This window comes from Manacus candei, unplaced genomic scaffold (genome assembly GCF_025592945.1).
Source record: "Manacus candei isolate 608988 ecotype Guabito, Panama unplaced genomic scaffold, ASM2559294v1 h1tg000067l, whole genome shotgun sequence".
NCBI classification, from domain to species: domain Eukaryota; kingdom Metazoa; phylum Chordata; class Aves; order Passeriformes; family Pipridae; genus Manacus; species Manacus candei.
In genome coordinates, this window is record NW_026138115.1 from 16,652,882 (window position 1) to 16,680,000 (window position 27,119).

The following is a 27,119-nucleotide window of genomic DNA, read 5'->3' on the forward strand; positions in this document are numbered from 1 at the left end:
AATTATCATAATTTTTAAATAAAAAGTTTTGTTTTCAAGTGCTTAAATAGAATCTGATTTTAAGAATGCACATCTGAAAATATTGGCTTAAATGAAGGAATTTTTTTTTTAAATAGGGTCTTTGTTGTTTGGTTAGTTTGGGTATTTTTAATATAGGTGATGAGTTCTTCAGACTACAGAGACTCAATTGACTTCATAGAATCATACAATGGTTTTAGTTGGAAGGTGACTTAAAGATCAGCTAGGTCCAACCCCTCTTAGACAGGGACACCTTCCACTAGACCAGGTTGCTCAAAGCCTCATCTAACCTGGCCTTGAACACTTCCATGGAGCATCAACAGCTTCTCTGGGCAACCTGTTCTACTGCCTCAGCACCCTCATAGTGAAGAGTTTCTGCCTAATATCTACTCTATATCCACCTGTTTTCAATTTAAAACCATTATCCCTTGTCCAATCACTACACTCCCTGATAAAGAGTGTGTCCCCTATGCCCTATAAGCTCTCTAAGTACTGAAAGGCTGCTATAAGGTCTCCCTGAAGCCTTCCCATCTCAAGGGTAAACAATGCCAATTCTCTCAGCCTGTCTTCACAGGAGAGATGCTCCAGCTGCTGCTCATCTTTGTGGTCCTGTTCTGGATCTTCTCAGGCAGGGATTTTCTTTGCTGGGGGCCCCAGAGCTGGATGCAGTTGAATTTTCCTTCTAGTTTTCAGTTGTTTCACAGGTAACAGGTGTTTTAGCAGCCTGCCCAGGAAGCACATGGAAGCAGAGATGACCATTGCCATTTCTCCAGGTGGGGTCTCACCAGAGCAGATAGAGGGACAAACCCACCTCTCAACCTCCTAGATACACTTTTGATGCAGCCCAGGATGCAGTTGGCATTATGGCCAGTGAGTGCACATTGCTGGATTGTATTCAGTTTTTCATCCACCAATATGCCTAAGTTCTTCCTCCTTAAGAAACCTTCATGGATTTCCTAAAATGCCTTTCCCTTCTGATAAGCCTTACTTCTTTTTATCATTCATTTAAGGCAACAGTCTGTCACCTAGATGAAACTTATTAAAATGAAGAATATGAGAAAATAGCTCTTACAGTTTTCATTTGAAGTAAAAAGTAACAAGTAGCTTCATAGATAATGTCTTTTCATCTAGTCAGCAATTTCTCATAAACTTTCGTCACTTTCGAACATAGGTGAAAAATCACAGCAGTTACCATTCCGCAATATGTAGTAAGATATGCAGGTGTTTTTACAAGTTGCAAGAACAAAACAAAGTAAAAAAAGTTGTCATTGTTTACTAAAGACTTCTGTAACTTGGGTCCAATGGCGAAAGTTTAGCGTTCCATAAAAGTATGTATACTATATCCTGTCCCTCATGTGCTCTTGACTTAATTCTGGTACATGATCAGTGTTCTGTTTTCTCTTTCCTTTCAACAGTGTTGGATATAATCTCAATATGTATGCAAAACTGTTTATTAATGCAGTTAATGCTGTAGCTTATTACTAATTCTTCTGTACTTCAGAAGTGGAATGAGAATAGAATATTTTGTTAAGGGATGAGCAGCAGCGTTCAACATTGCAGAAATTCTCAGCAGTGTTTTGGTTTTTAAGAAAATTGTGAAGTTATATCTTTGTAGTTTTGATGGTATCTTTCTGAATTCCAAAGTAGCCCAGAATGAAAAGGTGGCCTTTTCTTCTAGGATGAATCTTAGATCCATATCTTATGTGATTTTTTTAGGCCTATGCCTAGTTATATACTTGAGTTTTCTGGTATTTCTATGTAACAGAATAAACCAGATCTTGTAATAGTTTTGTGTTACTGTGACATGTTTTGAAGAAAGAGAACGTCCTGATTCTTTTTTGTCTCTTTTGCTGTAATATTAATCCTGAATTGTTCCCTCCATCCAGAGTTGCTCTGATGATCCAAATGGCGCTTGGTGATTTGCTTTAAGTTTCCTACCCCTTCTTGGCCTCCACATAAGATAATCATCCTTTGACATCATACTTAACCCTACCTTTTTCCTTTCTCAGAGTCAGGTTCCCAAGAGTTCATAAATGTAGATAAGTTGCCTCTTAGTCTTTTTGTATTTCCCTATGCCCTGTCTCTTTTTCTACACAAAAGCAAAACCAAATGCAAAGAGAATGAAATATCATCAAAATTTATTTGTTCTTTACAAAAATGAAAATGAAGCAAGAAAAAATAGATCACTGAAGTCATCGAAGTAGCCTTTTAACAATCCAGATTGTAAGCAAATTTTTAATCCTTGATTATATCTTTTTCCAAATTTTATTTTTTGAAATGTGTTATATATTTATACAGTTATCACTGAGATGAGAATCATTTGCGAAAGTTACAGATTAAAGGAGGTCACAGCAAGTAAAGAAGACTCTCTGTTTAGACAGGCTTATCTCTGATACTGTTGAAAGGCTAGTAATAATTAGTCTTTTAGATTGTTCAGCACAGTGGGACCTTGCAGTGCTCTCTGTTTCTCATTTTAGCTGCAAAATGTATTTAACTGTTTAATATGATAAAAGATAACACCTTTTCTTAAAGTGCATTGTGATATGGACTTAAGCAAATCAGTTTTGTCATCACATTAATTTCAATTATTTAAAAGCACCAGTATTAATATATGCAAGGCTGAAACTCAGTATTAGGTTAGTATTAATACTAAATTAATTCAGGTAATGTTATTACCAAGATTTCCTTTGTTTGGCAAACCCTTTAGCGAGAAACTAGAAATTGATAAGCTGTAAATACAGTCTCACCTTCACTTTTAAATGACGTTCTTTCTATGCTTTCACATTTCTAACCCTTATTCAAATAGTATTTAATTTTATACTTTTTCTTTCTACTCTTATCTATATAAATATACCAATAAGTACTGAGAATTAAATTAACTGTCTCAGTACAGTTTTATTATTTATTACCCTTAAGTAAGTATTGAAATTTTTTAGTGCATATATATATAAATATAAGGGTGTCATCATTGTCATTGAAAGAGGATTCAGAGACCTTTTGGAACACCATGCAGATGCACTGTATATAATGTATGCTGCCATGATACAGCTATATCTTCACTCTGCTAATAAAAATATGAAGTCTGGACATGCGATGCTTTGACCACATTTCTGCACCCTTTAGTGTGTCATGCAGCCTGAGGCCACTCTCTCACAGTACAATCAGTGCTTGTAAGCAATAAAAAGAAGTATTTCTTTGGGCTTTCAGAAAGTACTACAACTCAAATATGGCTCAAACAAAATTTTATCTCTAAAGTTAAGCTCCTTTTTGAATACTTAAAATCTGCTTTCTCAAACATCTCTTCTAGAAGTGTTGGTTAATACAAGAAACACACCCTAACCTGTAAATATAGTCTTTCATTAATTGTCACATAAGTAGTAGGAAAGGAAATAATATTTAGAAAACAGAGAAGATTAATTACATCATGGTTTGGACTATACCATTCAAGATACAGCTTAAGAAAACCCCAAAGTCTTGGAAGTGGTGTGTGGTAGAAATTCTGACTTTTTTTTTTTATAACCTTTTCAGGAGAGCTTTACTTACACTATGCATATAGCAGTCTCAAAAATTGAAACTCTGTAATGTAAATTCATCTTAAGATTTCTAATCACTTTATACATCTAATTCCCAAAAACCTAATAACTACTAAATTCAAGTGCTTGCCTTGAATTTAGCAAACAAGGGACTTGCCAAATTTTTTTAAAGAAATCATTCGACGATGCATAATAAATTAAAATATTTAGTTCTGTTCAACTTTCTTTAAGAAGCATTTTTGCTGAAAAGTTTTTGCAAAGCAATTGAGTGTATCAATAAATGACTTATCAGCCAGTGGAAATTCAATACAAAATTCAAATGCCTGTTCCTTTTTTCTTTTTTTTATGTTTGAGAAATCACTTTGTGTTATTTTGATATAAAAGAAATAAATTGGTGTATCTGGAGAATTATACAGAAGCTTAAAAAGCAATGAATTTTTACAAAATACTATCAATTCTTTTATATATGTATATGTAGAGATATATATGAAAAAATAAAAGCAGTTATGTCAGTGAACAAGGTTAGAGTGATTAAGCCTCAATTACAAAAAACCTGATATACAAAGAAAAAAACCACCAAAAATACAAACCAAAGAACTTTATTATTATTTTCAATATTTTGCCATTTATATGGCAAATATATATTGTGCATATTGGTAAAAAAGGTATATGCCCATATTTGATTCTTGTTCATTAATACAGTCTTGCTTTTAAATTTATTAATCTCTTTTTCCTTTGTATTTTATTTTAAAAAAGCTTTTGCTAAAATAAATAATGAAATGCTTCTAGTTAAGAGATGCGTTAGTTGAACAGTTACCTGTAAAGGTTATTATCACTCCTTTTTTCACCACAGCCATATATTTCTGTGCTTTAAGAAGATTGATATGAATTGAAATCTGAGATGTTTCCAGTTTCTTAAATAATTCTTGGTATCAGTGATTAAGCCATTATTCAGTGTTAAATTGTTCTACCTATTTCCCTATAAATACATTAGTTTGAGTTAATAATAACTGTGAAGAACAAGCTGGTTTTCCTTTTAATAAGTGGCCTAGCATACCAAAACAAGATACAGTACCAAATGCCCTAGTTAGCCGTGGTGTTGATAACACAAACTATCAGTTTTCTGAAATATTTTCATCAAAATATATAATCATTTTTTTTTTTTTTTAGTAGTTAAGGATGGGAGTTTAATATATAGCTATAACAAAGAAAACCTATTGGGGTATCCATTCTTTAGAGAATTTTGGTTTGGTTGGGGGGGGTTTGTTTTGGTTTGTTTTGGTTTTGTTTTGTTTTTGTTTTCAAGTTTAAGCTTAAATGACAAAAATCAGTTCTTTGTAATTTCAGACTTTGGTAAGAGAAATACTGCATCATCTCATTAAAATCACAAGTATAATTCTAAAGTTGAATGGGCTTAGCCCTGTACTATTGCAGAATTAGAACATCTATTGCTAAATAATCTTAGCCCCTCACAAATGAACCCCTCGTGAATGGACCCATGTTTGGTATTTAAAGACACGGAAGAATCTTTTCTAATTACCTTGATTTTTATAATATGTAGTTCCTGCTGACCAGGAGCATTTTGCCAGCTACATATTTTTTATAATGTCCTATACATAGTAGTATTTTTCACTTAACCCTCTTGAAATGGTCCCTGTTGATGCTTAAGCTGTGCATATTTTCTTTTGTTTTGATTGCTCTACAACATGAGTTATAGGTTGGAAACACAAAATAGGGATCTGTTTCTTAAGATTTTATTTTTCCTGTTTTGACTGCTTGTTTATGTACAAACTGTGAAAAATGGATCTTCATACTGTTTAACATACCTCTAAAATATTTGTGTGTGCATATGTACAAGCCCTTATTTTGCTAATACACAACTTTATGCATTCACAGTGTCTCAGCTTTCTCATATGCATTAAGAAATTTAGTGCAAAAGTATGTATACCTATTTTATGAGGGACTGTCAATGATTTTATGAGGGACTGTCAATGATTGTAAGTAACAGAAACGCTGAAAGTGTGAAATTTTGCTTTATTTATTTCTAAATAGTTTTGGTTAGTAACTATATGAGCATATGATAAATTCCATTGTATAGCACTTTAACATTTTATTTCTTGACATAAAAGTAGTGTAATTTTGGATATTTTATAATATTTATATATTGCAAAGATGTCAAAAAATATGCTTTGAATAAGTATTGTATGTTATGTTTTGACAATTGGAATTTTACCTTTTCACTACATTTATAAAAAGAAGAGTTTTTCTGTCAGGATCTAATACTTTTAAAGGACAAATGTGTATATAAATTTTTTAAACAGAGCAGTGCTTTTTTAATATGTTCAAGAATTAATGTTAAGCATGTGTATATTATTTAGAAAACATGATCAATAAATATGACTCTTAATTCTTTTTTGTGTTTATTTTGAACACAGGGCTATAATAAGCTATTAACCTTTGCTCAACTAAATGAACATTTTTAATGCTAATCATAAATATATTGTAGTTATTTGCTGTGAAGGTATTAGTTGCAACTTCATCCATCATGAAATTGATGCTTACATTTTTTCACCTGCTTCTAGATTAAAAAAGATCAATGAATATTTTAGCTATTAGTATATTGCCAAAAACTCAGTAGCTTCAGCGTAACTGTTGTAAGGTATGGAACACAGCTTGCTGGCTATAGTCCTTGCTTTAGAATGGTGCATTATAAAGTGCCAAAGTAAATGTCTCTTATCTTTCAGACATTGGCCCTATTTGTTTGTAGACTGATAACTGTTTCTAGTGTGCTCATTGAACTTGCTGGAATTTTTGTTTACTTATGGTCTTCATTTTCCCCAAGAGGAGGAGAGAGGAAAGAATATATTCCTCATGTGGTCAGCATATTTTTGAGTATTTATGTGAGTTCACCATCTTGATTTCAAGTCATGAATTTGTTTTTACATGCATAAGCATGCATATTTACATGCATTATTTATCCAATTGACTTTAAATTCCATTAAGTTCCAATGAGTAGGAGAAAGATTTTGTCTTAGGCATTTTTTATTTATTTTAATTTTCTAGTTATGTTATTTTGTTGGTTTATTTATTTTTTTAACTGTTCAGTCTAAGGCTTGTAAAGGTTGATTTGCTCCTGAACTGCTTTGTTCCCAGACATTGCCATCTTCCCCAACTACCACCAAGTCCTCTCCATCTGATCCCATGACCACCTCCAGAGCCAATCAGGTACAGTATCATCCTACCATCTACACCATACTTTTCACGGGTGACAGCTTGCAAACTGGAGAAAAAGATATGGTGGGTTAAGGATTTATTCGTTCATTCACATATATACACCCATAACCATAGTTATCTAACTCTTGTTAGAATTTGGTAAATTAAATTGCAAACGATTTACTTCTTTTAATTTATTTTGTTGGGCTGCTTTAAAATCTCTTATGAAAGCAAAGTATCTTTTAAAATAGTTGGGGTTATTTTACATTTGGTTTGATTAATAAATTGCAAAGACACAAAACTGGTATGTTTGTAGACAGAGTAACTCTTGGTTTATGTATATTTATGTATATATGCACACACATATGGATCATTTCCTGGACCATTTATAAATTAGAATAAAATTACCACTAATACCATGCTTAAATAGCTGGAATTCAACCCAGGAATGGCAAACAGACTTTGTTATTTACTTTGAAAATTTTGAAATGTGTTTGTGGACAACAACATAGGGGCATTATTTAAATATAATATAAATGAAAATTTATTGATGAAGAATGAAGTAAAATTAAATCTCTCTAAAAACATGCTAAACTCATCTAAGTAAGTTTAATTAATATCTTATTTTTAAAATGCATAAACTGTTCTTTTAGCAGTATTTTAATTATACTGTTTTATTTCAATTAAAACTGGAAAAAATATATCCAGTTCATTATGTCCACAAATTATCATACTATGTATCTTTGTCTTTCCTATGAAAATTGTTAAAATTACTACATACCATGATCTTTAGAACTTACTTATGCTTAATTAATGCATTATTTATTTTTAATGTACTGTTAAAATTAATGTACTCTGTGTTCAAATAATATAAGTGTTCAGTATGTGCTAACAGTGCACACAGTCTGTTTCAGTTAGCTGAATGTTGCTATCAGATCTTGCACAAACATCAAAAAACAGAAAAGTTTTCTTCACAAGCTAATTTCCCCTGGAAGTTAACATTGTTAATAATTACTAATCCTCTGATATTTTCTGAACTGCTTAGAACTTGCTGGTGGATGAACAAACAATTTAACATGAACGGAAGCATATTAAAGCTTTGACCAACACATGGCTGTCTGTTGAAAGGGATATCTAATGCAGAAAGTAATGAAATTTAGAAAGAAATTGTAGAGATAGAAGAACTACTAAGAAAAGTATAAATTGCGATATCCTTCACTTCAATTTGAAAGCCTTCTTCATCAGCCTGCTTCCATTCCAGCAACAGTTACTTGGCTTCATCATCATTAAATGACAAAGATAAAATCTTTGCCGACAGCTAGGGATATTTTATGAACTCTCTGTTCAGCTTTTATTCTCTCTCTCTCTCTCTTAATTTTAGTACTTTGTTTATTTTAATTAGATTTTGAAAATGTTGAGTGCACAGATAGTTTTTTATAGGGATTTTTCTATTTGCTTTCTTTCCCATTTTTTAAAAATTATATCTTGATGATCATTATTTGGAGAAAAAGGAAGAAATACTTTTATTTACAGGAAATACTATTTGAGTATGCTGTTTAATTAGCATAAGAGAAGTACTTACTTTGCATCTGTTCTATGATTTTTAAATTATCAAAATTATAGTGTAGTGTATAAACTTTAAATGACTTTTCAATAGCTAAAAACGCTTATGTTTATAGAAAGTTGTTCTATGAGAATATTTACAAGTAATATAGCTGAATACACAAGCTAAGTGAAATGTATGCTTTGTGTCCTGTCTATATCCCACATTACACATTTTAATGCATTTTATTTATAACCTTTGTTCAATTCAGTTTTCACAAAAATAATCAAGACCTTTTTTGAACAGCATCAAAACTGTATATATGAAGAAGAGTAATGAGTTCCTTTTGGAACTGCTTTTATTATTAACCATTAAAATTCCTACTAATTTATGATTATTTTATCCCTTCTATTATTTTCAAGTGATTTCTGACCATTCTAGCAGGAAGCACAAAGCGCATGATAAGGCAATTAAGGCCTTTCTGTTCGTTCTAGTGATAAGTGACGTAGCTGGCAATTGTTCCCAGACTGTAGTAGTGATTAGCATTCAACACCAGTATATCGACAAGTATCTGCACTGCGGCTGTCACACAAAAATAGGTTCCAACACAATAATCTCAAACCTGCCCATAGTCATGTAAGCACTCAATAGGAGAGTAAATAGAGAACAACAAATGTTTGTTTTGATATATGGCTGTTGTAAGATGACTCTCAAAAGAAAATAACCATTCAGGTATGTGTTTTCTCACAAAATGGTATATTATGATAACAGGAGAGAACTTAGTTAACTGAATGGATGTCAGGAAATTCAGTGTTAAGGTGTAAGATAAATTCACAGCACACTCTGTTGTGCGGATATAGTAGCATATCAGGCTTAAGATCATTCAATTTTCTGTAATATTTTACACATGAGAAGATGATATTTTGTATAAAAGATAATTAATTAATTAATTAAGTGAGATTTTTTAACTGGGTTGGAGGACTCCCCATAAGTCATTGTAATTAGAGAATTGTCACAGAATCACAGAAAATGCCAAGTTGGAAGGGATCCACAAGAATCATCGAGTCCAACTCCTGGCCCTGCACAAGACCAGTCACACCATGTGCCTGAGGCTATTGTCCAAACAGTTCTTGAACTCTGTCAGGCTTAGTGCTGTGACCACTTCTCTGGGAAGCCTGTTCCAAGGCCCAACCACCCTCTGGGTGAAGAACCTTTGTATAATATCCAACCTAAATCTCCCCTGACACAAATTCAGGCTGATCCCTCAGGTCCTATCAGTGGTCACCACAGAGAAGAGATCAGTGTCTGCCCCTCCTCTTCCTCTCATGAGGAAGCTGTAGACTGGGATGACTTCACCCCTCAGTCTCCTCTGCTCAAGGTTGAACAGGACAAGGGACCTCAGCCACTCCTCATACGCCTTCCCCTCATGGCCCTTCACCATCTTCACTGCCCTCCTTTGGACTCTCTCTAACAACCTAATATCTTTCTTATATTGTGGTGCCCAAAACTGCACACAATATTCAAGGTGAGGTCGCACGAGTGCAGAGTAGAGCAGGACAATCCCCTCCTTGACTGACTGGTGATGCTTTGTCAGGCCCCATAGCATATGGTTGGCCCTCCTGGCTGCCAGGGCACTGTTGACTCAAGTCTGTGTGTTGATGAGCACAGCTATGTGATCCTTCCCACTGTACGAGCATGTCAGTTGTGATCCCCTGACAGAGCTTGAACAATTTCTAGACACTCTTTTTGTTACAAGAGGAAAATAGCTCTGCCAGCAGAGGTCAGAGGAAGCTAGGCAGGAAATCTGGCTTGTATTAGATCTTCCTTTTAATGACTCACTCTGCCTCCATTCAGATGAGATCATAACTCCTTTGTATGACAGTTTTAGCTTTTGATGAATTGTTTTTGGAAAAATCTAGTGTTGATGAACTACTTGTTTTATGATTCTCAATAAGAGGATAGCCTCTAAAAATGTCTTACCTAGTGGAAGAAAACAGTTTCTTCAGAACTGTCATGTGTTGTGTTATACTGGTAACATTCTGTTGCCATGGATGCAACAGAAACCTCTGCACTGGAAGTGGTTTTCACTTTTGTTCTTTGTTCCAGGAAGTTATACATCCGTCAGTATTATTCTTGTAAATCTCTTGTTAATTTTTAAGTAGAACTTCCTTAGAAATTTATTTGCACTAAAAATCCATACACTGCAAATTTCCCAAGGAAGAAAGAACCAAAGAGGCAATAGAATTAGGTACATTTCCAGTAACTTTGTCTTCTCCCTTCCAGTCTGCCTATTGTTGAAAAGAACTCAATCTTTCTAAATGTTTAGACTGAGAGTTTCTGTGTTACCCCCTCATGAACTTTGTCAGCTTTGTTTATAGCTTAGCACTGACAGACATATAGCTTCAGTGGTGAAACTGTTCTGCTGATGCCCATGGAGCTAGCAGAATATAGATTTACTTTTATTTACCAGAAGGACGAAACCAAGTTAACTTTCCCACAGTACACTTCAAGAGGGAATTTCATCTCAAAAGCAATGAATAATGCAATAAACATCATATAAAGCATACTTGCTTTTCCTATATAGTACCTTGAAAAGGTACAGGTTTAATACTTATTTTAACAATTAAGTGACATTAGATAGACAAGTGTTTCTATAGTTAAACTCTTTACATATTTTTATTTGTTTACAAGATTATTTTTTCTTTTTATCTGCCTGCTTTACTGATTTTACTGTAATTTTAGAGGGAGAAATACAAGTGACATAAAGCTAAGCTTTGTATTTCTCCTTTGTCTATTTTATAAACACCTGTAAATGCAGTTGTGAACCCTTGCATGTTTCATTCTCCAATCCTCCTTTTTCTGTGAGATTGATACAACTACCGAGCTTTGCTACTGGCTTAAGAGAATAAAAGGCCAAAACACACATTCCCATTTATGAGTGAGTCACGAGAGAGATGGATAGGAGTCCTTTCCCCTTGCCTTACAATTTAGATAGGCTTAAGCTTAGTAATATAACAGGATTTATCATAGCAAACTTTGTGTCTATTTCTTGCTATGTAAACCTTTTATTTTCAATTTTTTTTAGTGCACTATTTTTTCCCCATGACATTTGTATTTTTTACAGTTATACCTTCTATTTTGCTGCTTTGTTGTCGCACCTGAAACTCTTATTCTATCATTTAGTACAGCATAATATAAATTTTGTGGTGTGCAGATAGGTGTAGATTTTGTTCATTCAGTCCTCAAGGTTTATATTTTTTAAAGCATAACTATCTCATCTGGTTGCTGCAATATCTGTAATACGTAATACTTTTCAACCTTTTCACATGATGGAACTGAGCCAGTTTTCTTGGTACTGCCTGTACCCAGCAGGTACAGCACAAACATATGGCTGTTACAAACCTAATATTAGGAATTTGTGCTTTTAGCTTACATTATCTTTTTATTTTATGCAAATCTATAGGTTGCAATGTAATACAATAGTACACATAAAACTAGAGACTGGGACATTAATTGATGTTTCTAAATTTTAATAATTTATGTACATGATCTCCCTCTCTGACTTTAAAGAACCATCCTACCCCTGTTTGTAAAATTAATTGCAGAAGTATAGTCTTTTCATTCCTCAGAGAAAGGTAGAATCTGAAAACAGAGTTTGTCTGTAAAGCATACTGACAGCTTTTAAAGGGTTGATGAACTCATATTTGATATATGATTTGTTGTGGGTGGTGGAAGAAAAAATAAGAAAGCTTCATTTTGGTCTTCTGTTATCCTTAGGACAAGGATTTTTAAAATATGTATAATATGCAGCTTCAAATTATAATTTTTTATCAGTACTTTAATCTTAATGTACAAATAGCGAGTTTTAATGATGATCCTAAGATACCCTACAGCCATCATAGGCCAGTGAGATATTATGTCTATTTGCCTTTAACAATTTGATGTGAGGCTTATTTAAAATATTGTGTCTCAGATATTTTAGCTGTAATTATCTATTTTTCATTCCCTAATTTTGATATCAATTGTTATAGTGCTGTTGAGCAGATCCGGTTTGTTTTAAGGTCTGTCACAGTTGACTGATGCTGGATGTATCACTTGATCTTTCCAAATCTCAGTACCATATATTTCAAACCTAAGTCAATATAAAGTTACTTAGCATTCTGATAAAAGGCGCTACAAAATTGAATGTCTGTTATTACTTTAATTTAATTGTTAAGAATATTTGCCATAGTAATTCTCTGACATAACTGTTCAGCCTTTTGTCAGCCTATCTGATTGGTCTCTGATAAATGCAACCATTTTATTTACATTAGAAGACGCTGTCCAAGTTCCACAGGCAAAACTAATATGTTGTTTGAAAGACACTTCGTCTAATAGATGGTGTTTTATATGGACCCATCACTAAAGTATTTAGTACACTGGATTGTAAAATTTTAAATATATGAAGACCATACGTATTAAATTATTAGTGTATTAAACAAATACATTCTTCTAATTATAGAATCCAACTAATTTTTTATTCACAAGCAGATGCACGAGAAGGAAGTCAGGTTTGATGAAGCAGTGGTGTTCAGAAGCATATGGTAACTGTAAGAACCTTATCATGATGTTTAGGGGAATAGAGTTGAAGAAATAGGTCCTGTATTTTGCTAACCTTTTCTGTAAGGTCCCCAAACTTAGGATATACTTTTGTCACATACAGAAAAATTCTTCACATAATTTCTCAACATAGCATATCTTTTAGGTTAAGTCTCAGCAATGGCTTTCACCTTCAGTTTTCATAATTATTCAGCTTCGCATTCTGAGTTCTGTTTAGGTGTTGCTATTGCTTTCACAGACTTACCCAGTAATAGTTTTGACTCCCCATTGAACCTGTAACAAGGCTTAATGAAAGTACCTATTACTTGTTAGGAAAACAATTCTTTTTCTGGAAGAGTGAGAAAACCCTTACATTTCACATTTGTAGATAATTTTATCAATGTTATATCTCTATAAAGTGACCTTTTCTTATTAATAAGACAGATTTTCTTTCTTGATCACAATTTAACTATGGCATACTAGAAATGGCACATAATAAATAAAGTTTGAGATAATATATCTAGAAACAGGTAGGGAGAATTATTCCTCTGTTCATGTGAGAGGACTCCAGTAGAGGTTCCAATGCTTCAGAGGTAACCTTTCCTGCTTCTTTTCAGCTGAAATGCTTAATTTCAAGGCAAACTCTTAAGCAGAATTAACCTATACTCCACAGACTAACTGTAGACTTTTTTCCTGGTTTTTATGTTAATACATTACTTTTAATATATTTCTTTTGCTCTTTGACCACTTTTTCCCATTATTGTGGAGTATCTGAGCTCAGCGCTCGTTTGCGTTGTCTCCTTAAACTATATATACTTTTTAGACACTATAAAGATGTCTAAATAACAATTAAAAAAATCTTAGTTGAAAATCAGTTGGGGTTTTTTGCACTTCTTATTGTCTGTTTCAATTTTTCTCCTTTAGGCAACTATGTAGGTAATTATTTGTGTTCATATTTCTTACTTGTTTCCTTTCATCTCCTCTCCCACTGCAAAACAATTTTAGGGGTCACTGTATGCTGTTCCTTTCCTACAGGTAGGAGAAATGTCAGGAACATTCATGAGACATGGGGAAAAATGTAGATTCTCACTGCTAAGTCTCTGAATACTGCTATCATTCATAGGATGTCATGAATTATCTGCCAGTTGCAGTCCTGTAAGTGAAAACGGGATTCCATGTTCATATATCTTGTTTGGATTTTATGCTTGATAATGATCAGAAGCAACTAGTTTCCCATTTCATCCCCCTTTCAAAAAGATACACATTATTCTCTTTGCCAAAATATGGTAAAGGTTTTCAAATGTGCTTTGCAATAGGGTGTTTAATTTTTTAATTTTCTTTGTTCCAACTGTTTTAAACATTCTTCCTTAATCAATACAAAATGAAAATAAATAGTATATTATAAAGTTTCAGATGTATCTGTGTTCAAGGTCCATCCATATAAGCTAGACTGAAAGCTAGTAGCATGTAACTCTATTGTCTAAGCAAGGTTAGCTTTGACTTAGAGTTCTTAATACTCAGATTTGATGATACACTGTTTCATCAAATATTGGCTGTAAAAGCCAACCATATTCTGAGGTATACAGGCAAAGAGTCACTTAGCCCTCTTTGCTCTTTGGAGAAAACAGAAGGTCAAAGTAATTTCCAGAATGCACATTTGGATGGCTTAATTGATGTTTCTCTACTGTGTAATGTATCAGTCACATGAGACTAGACTCCCAAGCTTTCAACTATTTGGAATTTAATTTAGTGACTCTTAAAGGAGTTCAGAATTTATATGATCAAGGGTTGTGTGAGAATGTGGAAAGAAACACTGGACTTACAGAGCTTACTGTCACACCAGGACAAATTCTGTACAGCTAGAAAAGGCAGTACCATGTTTTTCTGACGTGTCAGATGTAAGTTGAGTGAGGCATGATTAGGCCAGGTCCTAGAATACCCTGCTTGGCACCTGTGTTAGTTAATCTATATTCAAGTATTGCTTATGCCTAGTGCTTGTTTATAGTTAGTTTTCCTTAATGAAATTTGTCTCCACAGATTCCTATTGTATGAGAAATATAGTCCAGAGTATAGATGTGTGGAAATAATATGGTTTTAAAATATGTGGCTTAATAATAAATATATACAGTTTTCCCTGCTGAACTACATATTGTTTGATCTAAATTCAGGATCTTCACATTTAACAAGATACAATTGTACCTTCAACTGTCTCTTATAAAAGGGTTTTATAAGCTAGTTTGACTTTCATAACTGGCCTATGTTAGCACCTATTAATCTTTTTGCTTCTGCTAACTCAAATAATTGGTAATTTCTGTCTTGCCTCCACTTATTCCAGTATTTTTTCTCTGTTTCAGCAGTAGTTACTGCTTCCTTGTGGCTATCTTGGTTAAAAATGTATAACTACAAGTTTACAAGAGTTAACTAAAAAGTACATAGACTTATAAATTAAAGATATACATATAAATCAGCTGGGGTGAATGTTAAGTGCTAAGCCAGCCAGCTACAGCTTACGATATATTTCCTAAGACCAGTAGCTTGATATCATCTAGTTCTGTTCTCTAATCCTTGTCAGAGGCATAATGTCAGGCTCTGAGAGGAAGGGTTTGAACTGAATTGTCTGAAGACTCTAGTAGCATTAGAGAGTTATGTAGTCCTGTAGTAGCGCTTTTTTAAGTTTGAAGACATCACAGAATCAGCTAGGTCGGAAAAGATCTCTGAGATCATCAAGTCTAGACATCACCTTGTCAACTAGACCATGGAATTAAGTGCCACATCCAGTCATTTTTTGAACACCTTCAGGAATGGTGACTCCACCACCTCCCTGAGCAGTCCATTCCAGTGTTTAATCACCCTTTCTATGAAGAAATTCCTCCTGATGTCCAACCTGAACTTCTCCTGGTGCAGCTTGAGGCGATGTACTCTTGTCCTGTCACTACATGCCTGGGAGAAGACACCAACCCCCTCCCCGCTATAGCCTCTGTTCAGGTAGTTGTAAAGAGCAATAAGATCACCCCTAAGCTTCTTTTTCTCCAGGCTGAACAACCCCAGCTCTCTCAGCTGCTCTTCATAGGACTTTAGACCATTCACCAGCTTCATTGCCTTTCTCTGGACACACTCCAGCACTTCAATGCCTTTCTCAAAATGAGAAGTCCAGAACTGGATAGAGTACCTAAGGTGTGGCCACCCAGTAGTGAAACCACACTAGTGAAACTACGTCATTTTTTTAATGAAAATTTCTAATAATAGTTATTTTTCATGACCTAGAGAGATATGGTTATGTAAATATTTTATGTTTAAATTGTCCTTCCTTTCTCATTTGAAAACAATTTTCAAATGACATTTATGAGCTAGCCTCCCTAGAATTTCACTGAGTAGTTCTAGTTAAACAAAGTTCTAGTTTAAGAGTGAAGCAATACTTAATACAGAAAGGATCCAGTTTCTGCTGCTGGCTGTCTTGCAAAGCTGGAGGTGCAAAGTAGCCATTGCCTTTGGCTCTGTTAATCTAGATAGTTCATCTAGACCAGGTTCATTTTGCAGAAGCCAAATTTCCTTCTCTGTCATCTTTAGTTTTTGCTGTTTGCCATGTTCATACAGTTATAAATGTAATAAGTAATTTATCATTCCAATGTGTATTGGCTGATGGTATTGTAAGTTTTACTTTTCATTTTACCTTACGGTTTTGTGATCTATGAGAAAAGTGCATGTGCTAAACTGATGCCAGGTTAGGTCAAGATACACCACTACAAATGCCCCCTTCAGTCTGTTCTTACCCCTATATCTGCTAATAAATATAGACAGGATACCTCTCAGATAAAAGATACATTATTTAAATTACTCAATATTGCTAATGGCATAAATTTGGTTTTCAGGAAAGGCTGAAGAATCTCTTGAAATAATTTGTAAGAGAGTGGGTTTTTTATTCCATGATCTTGAAACAAGGAGAGTTTTCATTTAGTTCTGTGCATCACATTTATGTCTGACATGATTGCAGCTGTAAAATTCTAAGACATGATGGGCATGGGAAGAAGCAGGGGTTCCATTCATTGTGTCTGTAGAGAATACAAACATATGTATATTTTCCATATGGGTTTGTTTTTCCTCATTGTTTTTAGAATCAGTTGAATTGAAAACAAATGATTTAAAGAGGCACTGCTGAATAGGTAGCTCCTGTACTCTCTACCTAAGATGAAGCTGTTGGCTAGATATTCAGTACAATAGGAGGGTCTCTGAAAAGTAAATCAAGTGTTATGAGTCTCATATAGAAGTATATATGCAAAATACAGAAGTGTATGTGTGTGTGTATGTATACATAAAAGTATATATAGTAGTGATATATATTCAGATGCTTTCAGATTTACTTAATTGATTTACACTTCTCTAAGTTTTTACATCAAATCATATGTCTGTGGGAATGGTGAGAAGAACTTTTATTTTTTTGGGGGTTGGTTTGGTTTTTTTAAATTGTTTTGCCTAGCTAGATGATATATTTAAAATTTTCCTCCTTTTAAAGGCTGTTTAGCTTATCATCTTATGTGTTTTTATTGAAAGGAAAAGTGTTTTTTCAGTAAAGAGCTCATGAGAAAAATTATATTTATATTGCTCTTAGGAAAATATTTCATCATTATTGCCACTTTTTTTTTAAGAATGAAAAACACCATGAAGCAATACAGAACTCTGTAGCTGAGAACATGAATAAATATGCTCTTATTTTCATGGACCTGAGTCATTAATGGGGTTACCGCAAGGATTTTAATTCATATGTGTTTCCTCTTACTTTTTTTTTACCAAGAAGCATAGAGAATAGAATAATTGCTCCAGGACTCTAATTACAGTTAATGTAGGAGAGAATGTTAGGATTTAGTATTATTATTTTATTTTATGATCATGAAGACTCAAAGGTGTTCCTTTAGACAGAGCACATTCAGCTAGTTGCACTTTCTTTTACCTCCTTCTTTTGATATCTGCCATTTTTTCAGTCCCAAAGATTCTCACTTAAAACTTCAATTTTTAAATGATCAGAATATGATAGTTGTGATAGTAAAATTCGGGACTAATTTTGAGCATATAAATATGAAATATGGTACTTGACAGTGTATTTTAAGTAAGGTACTAACGACTGTCATATTTTCTGCGCCCTTTACCCTCTTCCTTTGGGAATCACAAACCTGTCGATATGAGTAACCATAAAGTTCTTCCTGCTGATCATCAATCTCTGTCTTTTGACCTCCCACAAAAAGATCTCAAGGAACTTTGAGCGGGAAAGAAATTCCTCTTTTTAATGGTCATTATAAATCCTTATTTTCCATGCCATAGAATTTAAATGGTTCTGCTGACTCACCTTAATTCCACAGCTTTAAAAAGAGAAGTCTCCTGCAGATAATATATAGTTGATAACTTAAATTTTGTTCTGAATTGCCAAATGAATGTTGAATGATAATATTACATATTTTGTAGAAATCAACTGGGACAAAAGTAATCTAAAAAACAAAGTAAAAGTGCTAGCCTTCTTTTGTCCTATCAGTCCTACAGATAGATAGGTTAATTTTAAAATGTGGTTTTCAGAGATTGATTTTGAGTATTCTTATCAGGAATGCTGAAATATGTTTTTGATTTTAAATTTAGATTTAAATCCTAAATTAATTTGGATGAAGTTTAGTATGCTGTTAAAATAATGTTGTAATCTGGCCGGCAATGTCAATGCATAAAAATCTCAATGTATTTCTAATATCCTGGTTTTAATTTTTCCATGCTTTCAAGATTTAGTCAGCTTTGATGAAAAGCATCGTTGACAGAGAAACAGCAGGTCCCTTTGCATATTTTTGTTGGCTATCCTTTCCTCTGAATTTAATTAAGTAGCGTAACTACACCATATAATTTTCTGCATGGATTTCTTTTAGAAAAACATCATTGTGTATTCTAGCCACATTTATTGAAGTTTATACTGAAAATTGAGCACTGTTAATAGCTGTGATGTCATGTTAACATTGTATCTTCATCTTGAAAAATTCTACTCCAGTAAAAGGAATATTTAAGAACACTGCTAGCTTTCTCTTGGACTTGCCGGTCGATGGCTACTAAAAAAAAAATAAAAAAAAACAAAAACAAAAACAAAAACAAAAAAAAAAAAAAAAAATGAAAAAAGTTGGAAGCATCAGTCTCTTGGAAGTCAATGGAAAATTGAGTCCTAAGTGCCTGCTTATAGGCCATTCAAGATTTGTTATTAACATCTTAGTAGATTTCCTGTATGTTTCAGCTATAGGATTTCTTCCAGCAATTGCTTCTCATCAGTTATAAGTTTTCTAGCTAAACTATAGCATATCATTCAAAGCAAGTTTATGGCTAATCAGCTACTGGTGAATACATGTAAAGCTCATGGATGTGGCCTTTTAAGTATGCTCTTGATTGCAGAAATGTCCTAGTCATTTATGTACTCACCTTCTGAAGATTTGTCAGGAAAACAATCAGTGTGATGCTTCTTTGGAAAATGAGCTAATAGCTATGAGGAGCCAATGCAACATCTACAAATTTTTTGACTGGGAAAACATAAAAAAATGAATGCTTGACCTTTGCCCCTATTTCTGTCAGGAAAATCAATTCCCTTTAGAAATTGGAGTGGGTTTTAAGTGTTTATAAGTTAGATCCTGTCTAACGTAAAAGAGTGGGTATTTTCTTGATAGCATCAGTGAGGCATATTTGTTTTTAAAATAATGTACATTATCTACATTTTTTGCAGATTATTTTGTGTTGAGAAGTGTCTTTTCAGCAATTCCAGTAACGAAATTACATTATATGGTTTCTTTCAATCAGAAGTATCCCAAATTGTTATACTCTATAGTACTGTAAATATTCTTGCATTGTGAAGTCCATCCTTGACTCTGGAAGGTTGGCAGGTGTTCATAGAACACCACGTAACAGATTAGACAAGGAAAAGAAAAATGGAAGATTTTAGGTAGGGGAAGGGGAAACTATTGTAAATTTAACAAGAGAATAGGGTTAACATTTGTAAACGATAACACATTCTACTGTCATTGAAAGTGTCAGACTTTACTGGGCAGAGCTGTTAGTATGCCTGCTTTCTGTCTTTTTAAAAGATATTTCATCTGAACAATGGCACAGTCAATATATATGTGTAATTTTCCATGTATAATGCTTAACTCTACAACTGAGTGAAAATCTATTAATTTTTTTCTCTTGTATAATTCAGTATGTAACCAGCTCATATTTTCTTTTTTTAATTATAAAAAAGTGAAAAATATAAATGAAGCTACTCAAAATACATCACACTTCTCCACAAATGTAATTTGAAACTCATGAAATATTAATGCATTAAATATGAAATGTTGTTTTTATGTTACAGAGAAAAAAATTTAAAAAGTTAAGTTTCTTCTCTATGTTATTAAAACTATGTATCATAGAGAATTCATGGAGGAGTTGGTTTTCTCCATTCTCAGTGTTTTGAATCATGTTTTCATGAGGGATACTTGTGGAACTACTCAGATTTTTATGTGTGCACATGTGTGCGTAAAATTTTAATAATACTTTCTTAGGGACTAGATAATACCATAGAATCAACCACCTGTATAATTAACATTGTTTTAGCAATTCTCTCTCCGTACACAACTTGCATGTGCACACATTTATTAAAAAACTGATTTTGAGAGTGGAAGTCTTTCTATTTATGAGTTAGAACCTACACACACATTCTGTGTGGCAACTAAAGCAGACACCAGATAATTTTTTCCTGTTTCTTTAGACATGATTTGCTAATTCCCTGCTGTGAGAAACTTGCATTCCAAATTATATCTTTAATTAAACCATGAAAGAAAAATCATAATCTTCATACTTTTAAGTGGGCAGAAATGTAATTAGGTAGTTACTAAAAGAAGTGGGAGGTACTTTTTTTAGTACCTCGAAGAGTCAAGGTTTAATATCAAATACTAATTGAAAAGTGGTCTAGATTTAAATTAAAGCAGCATTTTGTGCAAAACTTCCTTACACAGTCTTACCTAGAGTAAGTGTTTCTCCAGTTTGGTTCCGAGTTTCTAAGCCTTGTGATTTCAGATGCAAATTGTTCCTGAGTATTTAAGTTGAAGTCAGGTTTCTATTGCGTGATAGTTTTTGTGACTAAAATGCAATGATAAATGCAACTTCAGCTGAGAGGAGGTCTAAGAACTGGAGCAAAATAAACACTTGTAATAAACAGTAGAGTGGGAATCAGCCCAAAGTCCTCCTGGAGTGTATGGGCAGATACAAACAAATATCTTAGAGTATCTATTTGCTCTATCAATTAATTATATTTGTAATAATCTTGTATGATTTTAACTTGAGATAGAACTCATAGTTGCAATATTATTTTTTCAATGGATTAAATTAACTTTGAATTGTCTTGAAAGAAACAGTAATTATGAGGGCAGAAATAACACAAAGAAGCAATACAGTGAAATTGTTGCATAATCCATTGCATAATCCATAATCCATTGCTCTTGTTCACATAGTATTTCTGTACTAGATATCCTTTTGTAGAAAGAGAGAAACTGAACTGGAATGATATTTACAGAATTTAAACATAATCAGGGAAGATGACAAATAATTTATAGTCTAGGTTTATTTACATTATGATCTAGCTAAATTTATGAAGTACTGCTTCTCTTTTTATGGATATGTACCTATTTTTGTAAATAAGTATCAAACAGACTATTAGAAAGATGTGTCCAAAAGAAGTCTCTATTCCTTCTAAATATTTTTTCTAAAACCAAAATATATGATCTTGAACCAAGCTATCAGGAACTTGTTTAGTGCACAGCACCTCTGAAAAAGTAAATTCATATTTCACTATATGTATAAATGGAATCCAATCCAGTGATATTGAAATTACTGAGAGAAATTCCACTAACTTCCTTGGGGGTATGTATGTGCAATAAGAAGAGATTTGCTGTGTAAGCCTACTGTCGGAATCTGAGCCCTAGTCTGACGTGAACATCTGTCCCGAGCAGCCTGGTATGTCTGCCTGCTGTATACACAGGATGACTCATGACCTTTTGGTAGCTTTTGCTGCCTTGACCTTGGGGTTGTCAGTGGGTATATAGCCAGGGACTTTCCAAGCGTTGCCTGATACAGGCATCATCTTGCCTGTAATGTACTCAGTTGGCTTTCTGCTTGATTCCGGTAAACTCCTATCACATAGTTGTTCCTGATTTTTCCCCCAGATTTTCATCATATGGCCACTTCAATTTAGGATGGATGGCATGGGACTACCCACAAGCCTAGTGTAGCAGCATGTTTAGCTGGCCACACAGAGAAGTAGCAGGTGATTCTTACTGTTCATTGACTTCTCTCTGCAGGAATTGATGCATTCAGAACACCCGCTCACCAACTCCAAGTGTGTAGTCATATGAGCAGTTAAAATAGCATGAAATTTTCATAGGTATAGAATTCAGAGCCCAGATGGAGTTTTAAAGAGTTTAAAGCAATTGATAAACAATGAAGACAGGAAAAAAAAAAGATGAAACGAAATATAGCAATTTAAATATAGTTTTACGTGAATGCAGTTATTTGCTTTAGGGAGACTAAATTGTAGGATTGTGTCAGATTAGGATGAATCTGTTAGATTAGATGGAATCTTTTCTGTAAAATATTTCTCTGTTAAGAAAAGATAAAATGACATTAGATAAGTAAAGATTTAATAGAAGGAAAAAAGAACAACTGTTACAGAAGATTCACGGAATGAGTTGTAATTACACTGGTGAAAATAAAAGAGGAAAAAGGGAACCTGAATAACAGATAAAAAAGGTCCTTAATCTCTGTGCGATCTCTTAGAAACAATTCTGTGAGGTGAAATAAATATAGGATGACACAATTAAATGTTTCTACTGTCAAACTGATGGGTTTGTTTTTTCCAAATTTTGATACTATTTTGTATAATCAGTGAGACTTTTTCTCTTCTGGTTTAAGTTGGTGCAGGCATGTGTCATACCGCCATGTGGAACTTGAAACTTAAAGCCGTATTTTCTGAACTGAACATACAGTTAACTGGCAGAACAGCCACATCTAGTACTAATTCTTACTATCTAGCTAGTCAACATGTATTTCATCCTTCCACTACTATTTGCCAGCATAAAAACTTTACATTACCTGGGTGTCACATAAGGTGCTAGTTTGTGATTGCCATCCCCCAACTCCAAAGACTGTGAGAACTGATAATATAACTAGAGCATATGTCATCAGAGAGAAGGAGGGCAAGGAAATAACGCAGTAGAAAAGTGAAAGGGTTGGGAGCTTTGCCATGGGGAGTTGGAGGTATTTACATGAGAGGAGTGGGAATGAGGGTTGGAAAGACAGGACATGAGGTATTAGTACAGGTAGTAGTGCAGATTTGGTCATAGTTCTGCTTCCTATGGAAATATTTTGCTTGTGTTCACATGCATTCCTAACCACTCAGTGAAGATTATCCCTGTGCAGCATAAGGGAGGGGATGAAAAGTGGCATAGCATAATCACCAAACATCTGGCATTCCATAGCAGATGCTATTCAGCTCACAGAACTGAGCTGAGACTTTCAGTCTGGTAAATCGGAGGGCTTTTAGGCAATTCTGATGTGATAGATGAATGCAGCATGGGCTTATACAAGTGGGTTGTCAATAAATGGAAAAGGATTAGGAAATTAGCTGATACAGAGTTTAGGGATCTCAGATTTTTCAGCATGCAGGACTAAATATGAGCCACCAATGCTAAGTTAAAGTGGTTTGAATTGTGTCTCTGGACACTGGCTGAGATCACTCAAGTACCAAGCATCTTTCTCTGAAGTGCAGAGTTTCATGGAATCTCTGATTTTGTTGGGAACTAAGGCCAACAAACTGCTCTCCAGTTTGAGCCCTTCTTACGTCCCTAGTTACTTGGACTGTTTCACCTTTGTTGAGACTTTTAAAGATGTAATCATGTTTCAGTGAAAATATACACAGTGAAATTACTTAGTTTCTTTTATAATTGTTATAATTTGATTCCTTTTCAGGAAAAAAGTATTATACTTGCTGAGCCTGATTTTGAACTTGCTTATGCTAATGCAAATAGGATGATAGTGATGCCTGTGGAAGAAATTGATTTGCTTTGTGAGTAAGCAAATGTCATAACTGGAGTCCTTAATTTTTATAAAATCTATTTGACATGAAATAAAGTTTGAATTCTTTCCATTTTTGATTTTCTATAGCATTTGAAAAAATAAATTTCATATGTATTTTAAGCTTATGTTCATAATTGCTTTAGATACTCACTCTCATTTTTTGCAGCACAAATTTCAATATAGCCAGGAGCATACACACAAACCTGGAAACCTAATCTTCCTGCATAGTCAAAGATACCTTGGTTGGATAGCTCAGAGCACTTATTCTGGGTAGCAGTTAAATTTCTCACTTCTGCATCCAAATCAATTTCTGAACTTGTTATCTGTAAAAGAAAAATAAGTGCACTGTCTGATTTCCCTGATGGTCAGGGAGCTAAGTACTTTAAATAAAATTGTGGTGGTGAAGGTAACAAAACCAAATAGATAATATTTGTTTTTCAATTTCTGAATTTTATTGTATTGTTTTTTACCTTTTAACTCAGTGACCATATGAATTTTAGGCTTCAACAGAAAAAAAATTTATATTTACATTATTTCATTTGTACTGGTACCTAGAGTGTTATGGTCTAACATGTTAGATACTGTATTATTATACAACACAACCAGTATTTGCTGTAAAGAGTTGATATTCCAATATATAAACTAGTATAAAATAGATAGTACATATTCTCTAATTTTTTAATACATGTATATTTTAAAAAGATGTCCTATATGTTCCTAGGTGAAATATTCACCTTGGTAGGGTTTGTATTTGAAAGGATATTATTGGTATATTTCTAAACTAATACAATTTAAGAGAGTTGTCAATGAAAGAAACAATTTTCTTTTTCTAAAAGAGATATTTAGAAAAGAGTATTTTTATTTATCCCAGATGCAGACAGACATATATTAGTCCAACATACCCAAGTTGTTTTTTTTTTCCAAAATACATCATAGTTTGTATGTAGTTTGTAATGCTAAGCACAGAAACGTATCTGGACAGGAATGGAGTGGGTGAGTAAGGAGGAAGAGATCATTCTTTATCTTTCCCCAGATTAGTCAGATAATTTGTCAAATAACTAGGGCAGTTAGTGGTGAAGCTAATGAACTTCTGTTGGTGTCAAGAAAAGTACTAGTTTCTTATTGAGAAAATCTTTCTAGTTGCATAGAGAACATTTCCTTCTTAATTTTGTAGCTGAATTAAATCATTGCTTTATTTTACTATACCAATCCTTTAGAATAATCCTAGCCATATTACAGTAACCTGGATTTTCATGTGTTGCATGTGTAATTATGATTTTACAGGTGCAACGATGCTGCCCTGACATTAAATATTCACATTATTTCTGTAGTCATGTGAATAGTTATGAGAGTGTATTTTTGTACCTTCTTGTGTTCTTAGGTTCTTCTTTTAAATTTGCATAAACACTTATGCCTGACCTCATCAGTAGTATGTGCATTGGTTATGAAATAAAAGAGGACCTGGCAAATCACAGTTGTCAAAATCTCCCACAGAAGCTGTTAGTATGTCTTAAGTCAGTGGAGCCAAGTAAATGTTTTCCGTAGTATGCAGCAAAAAACTGTAATAATGAAAGCTGTGCACTGCTGCATTTTTAGTGTTAATTAAAACAAACAAAAAACCAAACAAAACCAAAACCAAAAGAAAACAAAAATACACCCCAAACAAACAAATCACCTTAAATTGATATATTTATCAAAAATCTGGACAATTATTCTATTTAGCAATTAGTTAATACATTTTATATCTAAAAACAAAATACAGAATCAAATCTAAGAGTTGTTTCTTTCTTTTGTGATAAGAAAACTAAAAAAAAAAGGGTACCTTCAAATTACCAAATATTTTGAACTACATTTTAAAGTGACTAGGAGGTATCCTGACTTAAAACAGAGTGTGCCTATAAATATGTATAAAAAACATTTCAGTGTGTGTATATATATATGTATATAAAATGCTTATATAAATATATACACATGGAGATGTTTAGTTTTATAGGATTACTTAATATATGGGTGGACTACGTATATTTTCTTTACCGTGCTTTCACATTACCTTCAGAAAAAGTCTGCACCTGATAATTTTTTATTTATTCCATAGAACATATTCTATTTTGATGTCAATGAAATTCTGAAGAAATAAAAATTACGTATATCATTTAATATTGAATTTTTATCTTGGGTGTCATTCTTCAGTGATAACATCATAAGGACTTCACTCATAATTCAGTAGGTAATACATTGATTGACACATGATACTGTGTCAGTTTGAAACTTGTTTTAACAGGAGGAAAGGTAGGATTTATAGGTAAATACCCTTAGTTTGAAGATGTTTTGATAAATTTTAGATGTACAAATGCCATGTTTTATTCTTTCAAAATCTTAGCACTTAGATACTCTCTCCTGTTGAATTTAACTTCCATAGGTTGAATAATAATACGCTGTAGAAGATAATGCATTTCTGTACACTGATGGGTGGCAGGTAGAACAATCAAGATCACGTGCTGTTCAAGATCAACTATTTTATCTGTTTATGGGTTAGCCAAGTGTTGTTTTGGTTGTGGGTTTTTTGTTTGATTTGGTTTCTTTTGTTTATTTTTTTTTAATTATTGTTACTATAGATGTTTTAAAGGAAGGTAAAGAATTTCAGACAAAATTTGCCAAAGAAGTTGGTTTGCTATGTTATCCTGGAAAGAGAGGAATCAGATGACAACACTTGCTTTGATACAATCTAAAATAATCTTTCCATACAAGTATAATAGCTGCATTTGCTTAATCTCTTGATCTGAAATGTACTATGCTAAAAGCGGTATTTTCTGTGGGAGAATGATAAATATGATTTTTCTGTTATTTTATCTTTAATTCTTTGTATTTTACATTTGAAACATGCAGAGCATTAAAAAAGCATGATGAGCTGTATTTCTTCTTAATTTTTTTAACCTTTTTTTAAAAAACGTGGTAACTAACTTGCTTCATTCTTTTCCTTCCTTTTATAGGGTAGCAAAAATATTATAGTGTTTATGCACAAAGCAGAAGTATTATTTATATATATTTTTTTCAATTACAGGTAAAGATTATAGTTCCCAACAGCACAGCAGGTCTGATAATAGGGAAGGGAGGTGCTA

At 33.4% G+C, this 27,119-nt stretch overlaps 1 protein-coding gene across 3 annotated transcripts in view; it reads left to right on the forward strand.

The window, feature by feature from the left end:
- NOVA1 (NOVA alternative splicing regulator 1) overlaps positions 1 to 27,119 on the forward strand; it is a 142,745-nt gene that overhangs the window by 112,608 nt on the left and 3,018 nt on the right. For 2 of the 3 annotated variants that reach the window (XM_051806278.1, XM_051806276.1), the window contains 2 exons: positions 6,705 to 6,776; positions 27,062 to 27,119. The exon at positions 27,062 to 27,119 is cut by the window's right edge and continues 3,018 nt beyond it. In XM_051806278.1, coding sequence (XP_051662238.1) covers positions 6,705 to 6,776; positions 27,062 to 27,119 — 130 coding nt within the window. The remainder of the gene's footprint in view (positions 1 to 6,704; positions 6,777 to 27,061) is intronic. The other variant, XM_051806277.1, reaches the window with a different exon arrangement.